Here is a 6,849-nt window from a genome sequence, read left to right as displayed (position 1 = left end):
CCTGTTCCACATGCTAAGGTGCTCAGAACATCTCCAACAATATCCCTGTAATTTGGTGACCCAAAACTAGTACCAGCACGGACCGTCACTGGCCACCAGTACGCCATGGTAGGCAACACAAAGCCACAACCTCCAATATGGTGGTGCCAACAGGGCATTGCTTAATTGTGCATGATGTTTTGAATATACTTTGTATTTTTCAATTCACATGATGTTACATTGAGTTATCTAAAATTTTCCATCAACATTGTGCATTCTATATGTGTCTCCATGTGCGGCGCAATGTCGACATAGCGCATGGAACGATAGCTCCATGTGCCAGGCCTGTCGTCGATTCTTCCAGCTGGTTTTCTCTTTCTTTTTACTTATTTGTGTTAGTAATAGTGTGTGGGTGGTCTCGAGAGCAGAACCAAAACTGGTCGTTTCGAGACTAGGGAGCTTTCGCAATTCTTAATTAAACTATAAATTCAGACTATGCTATTTTGTTCCTAGCTTTCAGCCTAGAAAAATATTAGTTGCTTTCAGTCTCGATCCGCTCTTACCTTGGAGGGATCAACTACATCGCTGAGGCAAAAGATTGAAACTAAAAAAAAAGTATCTCCCTTTTTTTTAAATGGTCTTAATATGTAAAAAATGTTCATGCTATTGAAAAAAATTGTTCTAACGCTTACCAAATGTTTGCACTTTTACCCGTGACCTATTTGTAAAATGCTCAATGTGTGTTTAAGAAGTTCACTTTATATTTTAAGAGTAGTTGTTGTTTATTTAAAAGATACTCCGTTCAATACATATTCAAATAAACGTTCAACATGTATTTTAAAAATAGTCAAAAGTGTATTCAATAAAAAGTAAACAAGTATTTACAAATTAAAAAAGAAAACAAAAAATATAAAATATAAAACAAAAAAGATAGAGAAAAGCACTAAAAAAACAAGATAATCGTACGAAGCCTTTCCAAAGTTAGGCAAAAGATTTCGCGAACCGGTCGTTAGAGGCTTACCAAATCCACTACTTGGGACGGTCCACTTCAGTGATCCCTGTAAGCAAGCTACCGTACATCTTGCGGTCAGAGAGATATACCACTCAACATAACATTTGCTTTTTAACACAGTACAAATGCCTATATACATACACATACATCCATCCCTATGAAAGCATGCATGCATATCTTACCCCTACGAGCAACATCAAGATAATAAGGCAGCATAACATCTTAAGATTGACGAAGTCATCATCGATGTCTTTACAGTTGACGGGAACGTCTCGTCACACTGAATGAGCATTGCCGTAGAGACTAAAATAAATCTGGAAATATGCAAGCAACAATGACAAGTGCAGGACTTGCATTTGCTTCTTCTTTGTTTGACAACACAGTTCCCACATTTGCTCTATTAAAACTGGAGTTACCATTAACATATTAAACCTTTGTCTTGGAGTCAATTGCCATCAAAAGGTCACGGTAACATAAACAGTTCCACTGCGAATTTAATTCGGCAACAAGTTAATTACCAAGCGTTAAACGTTCCACATTCTCCCTATATATATTTCTTCACGTACGACTTGATTCACAGTGCAGAGGTCGATCGTCCCCATCGATCAAACTGCTCCATCGTCCCCTGACTCTCAGCCGCCGTCGTCGATCCAATGGCTCCATCAGCCAGCACCGCAACGCTGCTACTCCTGGCCGCGTTCCTCGTCGCAGCACAAACCACGCATGCAGCTCGCGGCCTTCTTCAGGACGTAGAGGCACCATCACGTCTCCAGGGTGTTCCTGGTTACGCCGATGATCATGCCCTGACGGGGGCCCCGGCGGGGACGCCGTGGCTGGGGCTAGTGAGAGAGGATCATGGTCGTGGAGAAGACGGCCGTCTGGGCTTCGTGGAGGAGCATGCGGCGGTGGCGCCAGCGGCTGCCTTGCCTTCGGCACTGGCTCCTGCTGGATCCGTGCCGTCGTCGGCCTTGGGTCTCCTGTGGAGGAGGATATGGTGGTTCGACGAGCCCTACTGCCGCCCGGCTACTGGCTCAATAATAGATTTAGGCCCTGTTTGGAATGTCGTTTCTACTTTGAATACGCTTGTAAAAGTTACAGGCCACCATCCGTCGTTTTCATTTCCCCCTGCAAATCGCTCCTGGCCGGTAAGATACACCCGTAAGAAAAATACACTTGTATATGTTTACACCGATTCCAAGCGCGGCCTTATTGACTCGATCGTTGGGAAGGTGGACTAAATAAAGTGGTGCAAGCATGCATGTTGTCTTCACTTCTGTATGAATAAGATCAGTTTAAGGTTTTCTAAGCCTTCATATGGAAGTGATGCATTGCTTTGTTATCTAATTGGGAGATCAACGTGTCGGCTCGCTGTCGTATAAGGCTTGTTGAACCCATCTTCTTTCTTGGTCATTTGGATTGATCCTGCGAGAAAACGATAGGCATTAAAGAACATCACTATTCACTAGATGCTCAAGAAAGTGGACATATATAAATTTTGGATGATAAAAACTTGTTGACTTAGACATACAAGTTTACCCTTCTTCCCTGTTCAACCGGGCTACACCTTTCTAAACTAGTTAATTTCCCGTGCATTGCAACGGAGACATAAATTTTCTAGCGGTTCAACATTAACTATTTAGAAACATATAGCACCATCGGTTATTGTAACGAGCACGCATTTAAAAATATTTCTTGTAGCACGACGTGCTCCCTTCCGTTGGATTGCCAACTGTGGCTGACGGATTTGGCAGCTTTGCCGCATGAGTCAGCTGGCGTCGTCACAACACTTCACAATGTTCAGTGATTCGGTCACGCTGTAGCGAGTAGACCCGTACCTTTAGAATTCTCATGCATATAAAGCAAAATTATCTTTTTTATTGTTAATTTGCTCTTCTTCCACCCACACTATCTCCGCCACCGTACCTTTAGAATGTTCATGCATATCAAGCAAAATTATTGTTGTTAAATTGCTCTTCTTCCACCCACACCATCTCCGCCGCCGTCAGTAGCACACACAACTCACATAACTGTATCCTTTCACACCCACAATGTGATCTTGAGGGTGTTCTTTACCATTCTCTTCTCCTTTCAGACCCACCATTAAACAATAACAACACAGAAGAACGAATTACCGATTCCATCGGACTCCTCTATGCACACGCAATGTTGTGCACCCTTCCCCATTGTTTACCTCCTTTCCCTGACTTTAGCAAGGACCCCTTGACCGAGGCCATCGAGGTTGCCGAGCATGCACAGTTAGCCAGAGATGCGTCCGGTCTAAAGCAAGGTGGGTAACACAGACAAACAAGAGACACTTGGATATCTCAAAAGAAAAAAGGAAAAGAAAAAGCCCAACCTAAACAAGAGGTCCGCATAACAGATCGATGACATGTACCATATATGAACAAACCAATATGAGTTGCGGCTGCGAGATTATTTACAATGATAGCCTTTCTCAAATCGACGCCAGCAAGTTGTGTTGAAGCTATGTTGACTAGATTATCACATTTAGTTCCGTGCATGGATTGTTATTATTATAGATGATGTCCCTATATATCCTTTTAAACCAAATCCTATGCATGCAAAATTAATATCATTTTAGCGTGTTTTTATGGCTGTGCATGATTATTATTAGCAATGCTACTCCCAATACTAAGTCCAGGTCATGTGCGCATTGTTAACTTTTTTACTGAACCCCATTGTAAGTAGTAAGACGCGTTTGACCAAGGAAAAAAAGGTAAACACTCATGTCAGACAACACACGAGCTAGAACCGGCTTGTGGCATAGAGGTGGCGTGTGCTGTACAAACATTTAGCAACATAAAAAAAATTGACTCAACATGTATACTCTAGAAGTTTGTATACGTTTGCTCACCTAATCATACACTACAAAACGCCATTAAGATATTTATTAGACCATTCACCTCGACTAAGATATTCTTCTTCTTCTTCCTTGTTTGCATTTAAGGATCCAATTTCAAGATCCTGCGAAGAGGCAATATGTTGAAAGAGGGTTAAGCACAAAACAAGTGTATTTTGAAATAATATACATTACATATGATAACACAAGATAGTATACTAATATGCAACATTTTTAATAGAAAATTATTGGTATAAAATTATCAATAAGTATAAAATTTTTTATAAATTAAAATTATTTCTGCTCGATCGGGTTCAATTAAATGAAGAAGAATGTCTAAAGGTGCCAATTTACACATTATAGAGGGTGGGGGTTTACTGTAAGAGATGATTGTGGAACGCTCATAACTGCAGGTGCGGGAAATCTGGAACATATCTCTAATGCCCTACATGTTAAAATAGTAGCATTATTAAACACGGTTAATACAACATGAGGTGTCATCAGTGGCGGAGCTAGACAGGATGTCCCGGGGGGGGCGAGGTAGCAAATATGGTTATTTGGGGGGCCAAAAGCTAAAAAAGATCTAATCTAAACTGCCCCCCAAAAATTTCCTTCAGGTTTACTAGTGAGGCTGGGGGGGCCATGGCACCTGCTGGCCCCAACTAAGCTCCGCCGTTGGGTGTCATCAAGCCATTTTTGAGACTGACTCCATGGTACTGAAACAAGCAATCTCAAGTCAGGACTACGACCTAGCACCATTGGGCGCTCTGTTCCAGAAGATTAAATTACAAATGAGAGTCGGTTTTGATAATGTAAATCTTCATATGAACCCAAGGTCTTGTAATAATCCAGCGCATGCCTGCTCATGGAACTAGCTTAGGAAATGACACTTACGAAATCTGGTTAGGCCAATTTCTTGATGTTGTAATGAACTATACCTGGCGATTTACCAGCAGGTTACCGTAATGGAATACCATATGTTCCCTTAAAAAAAGAAACATTGAAACATGTCATCTTGGTCATCCGGAAGCCCACCATCAACTCGTGGCTCTGTGTGTTTCGGCGCCAAGGTTAGGCCTCAATATTGTTAGGAATCTAATAGTATTAGTATTAGGCTAATTAGGCGATTAGCAGATTCCTTAGAATATTCTAACCGGTGGTTAGAATCCTGGTGTTGTCCAGACACAGTATAGCGAACCGTTGTCGTGTCTTTCCGAACTGTCGCCGCACCTTTTCTAAACGATGCGACGCCTCTTGTAATCGACGCTGTAAACATCCGTTCAGGACATATAAAAGCCTGGATGAATCAATCAATAAAGATCACTCCATTCACTTCAATCTTTCTTGTTTCTCTTCACGTTATCAGCACTGCTCGAACCAGAGAATAGGCCACGGGAGAGAAAGAAAGGTGAGAAGAGATGGGTTCTCTGCCGGACCTTGCTTTCGCCTTCGCTCGATTTGTGGCCAGGGAACACCCGCGCTTCCGTTTTCCTCACCGGACTTTTGGTCCGGCTGCTACTCGTCGCCGGAACTTCGGCCACCGCCGTCAGCGTCGCCTGAACAGGAATGGCGGCCTCCGCCGCCGCAATGCACCATATCGTGCTCCTCTTCGTCGCTACGGTTCTGGTGGTGGCCTCCTTCGCCGCCACGCCAATCGCCAACGCCTTCACTGTGGTCATCGCCGGGTGCACCGCAGCAACTCCCCTGGAGCGCCAGGACCGAGTACCAGGGCGGATGCGCCCAAGGAAGACGTCCTGTTCATGCCCCAAGAGGCTGCTGCCGCACCAAACGCCGTCGACGAACAGGTTGCTGCAGGGGTCGGGATCGAGTACGAGGATGAGGCCTCTGCATCCAACATCACCACGGATGCCGCGGAACTGCCGCCTCCTCCGCCGGTGTACGCGCCCATGGAGTGGATGCTTGCCGGACCAAGCGCCGGATGGCTCGTCGATGACCCAGATCGCTACTTCTCCGACGAGGAACTCGCGGCGCCACCTCCGCTGATGTATTCATGCCCAGGCTACGGCTACGGGTCGAGGCTCCCGTCCCCGACGCCATCCGACAAGGACCCGGAGCACTTCAACCCGCCGGGCTACGATCCACTGCCGGAGTTCTCCTCCCCGCCGGCTGCAGTCCCTCTGGACGCGCTCAAGCCCCGGCTCGTCATCAACCTCCTGCCGAAGGTGAAGACGGAGGAGATCGAGGCCGCTGTGCCGACGGTCGCTCTCCCAGCGTTCCCCGACCTCAACCTCCCAACGCGAGATGTGGAGGAGGAAGAACACCAGGAAGCAGCGCCGCCGTCAGCACTCCCGACACCCTCGCCAGAAGCCCGAGTGCTACTCCGCCGCTTTGCATCCGCCATGGCTGCTCGCCCCACTGGAATCCGCGTGGGCACCTGGTCGCCCGAGGCACTCGGTCTCACTGGTCGCGTCGCGGATCCCCGCCCCCACGAGGCCGCCCCTCAACTCCCCTCCTCCTCTGCGGGAGGGCCGCTCCGCCGCTGATGGAGCCAGCCGTGGGCACCGGCGAGGAGCAGGGCCAAGAACTGGTGATTTGGAGTGGAGGCATTTGGTGTCGTACCTTATCTGTCCTCTGGTCGATCTCCTTTTTAACCAGAATACTCCAAGCGATGCCGACACAGGCCATGGACCAAAACAGGCCACGTCTCCTGCCACTAGTGATGTGTAGTACTGATATAATCCAATTTGTATTAGACGTACTAATTAGACGTACTCCCAGTTTGTATTTTCCTAGCTGGAAATCTATATCGTAGGCCTTACAACCATTTATATCTATAATTAGACGTACTCTCTCTGCATGTTTCATTCACACCACGCCGCCCAGCTTGCTGCCATGGCCCTCTCCCCCTCGCCTCCCCCCTCCCGTCATCGGGCGCTCCCGCGAGGATCGCTGGCTTGAGTCCAGCCCCTCCGCCGACGGATCCCCTCTCTCCTACCGCCAGGCCTTGTGCCGCTCGCCCGCTCCGGCGTCCCCCCCT

General features: G+C 46.7%; 1 protein-coding gene across 1 annotated transcript; it reads right to left on the bottom strand.

The window, feature by feature from the left end:
- Nucleotides 1-2,095: 2,095 nt before the first annotated feature.
- LOC123161930 (uncharacterized) lies at nucleotides 2,096-5,829 on the bottom strand. Its single transcript, XM_044579743.1, has 3 exons — nucleotides 5,288-5,829; nucleotides 3,916-3,976; nucleotides 2,096-2,413 (listed from the first exon to the last, which is right to left on the bottom strand). The coding sequence occupies exons 1-3, from the start codon at nucleotides 5,528-5,530 to the stop codon at nucleotides 2,328-2,330; spliced, it is 390 nt and encodes a 129-aa protein (XP_044435678.1). The 5' UTR covers nucleotides 5,531-5,829; the 3' UTR covers nucleotides 2,096-2,327.
- Between the last annotated feature and the right edge of the window lie 1,020 nt (nucleotides 5,830-6,849).

The sequence above is a fragment of the Triticum aestivum genome, chromosome 7B (genome assembly GCF_018294505.1).
Source record: "Triticum aestivum cultivar Chinese Spring chromosome 7B, IWGSC CS RefSeq v2.1, whole genome shotgun sequence".
Lineage (NCBI taxonomy): Eukaryota > Viridiplantae > Streptophyta > Magnoliopsida > Poales > Poaceae > Triticum > Triticum aestivum.
Note: the sequence above shows the minus strand (reverse complement) of the source record. Positions and strands in the feature narration are given on the sequence as shown.

Bases quoted from the DNA above. Each gene is read 5' to 3' on its own strand.
- LOC123161930 (XM_044579743.1), bottom strand. From the start codon at position 5,530: ATGACCACAGTGAAGGCGTTGGCGATTGGCGTGGCGGCGAAGGAGGCC. The intron at 3,977-5,287 runs GTCCGGCAGAGA...GCCTCTTCGCAG, and splicing joins CGAGCGAAGGCGAAAGCAAG to GATCTTGAAATTGGATCCTT. The intron at 2,414-3,915 runs GTGAATGGTCTA...GTTTTCTCGCAG, and splicing joins AGAAGAATATCTTAGTCGAG to GATCAATCCAAATGACCAAG.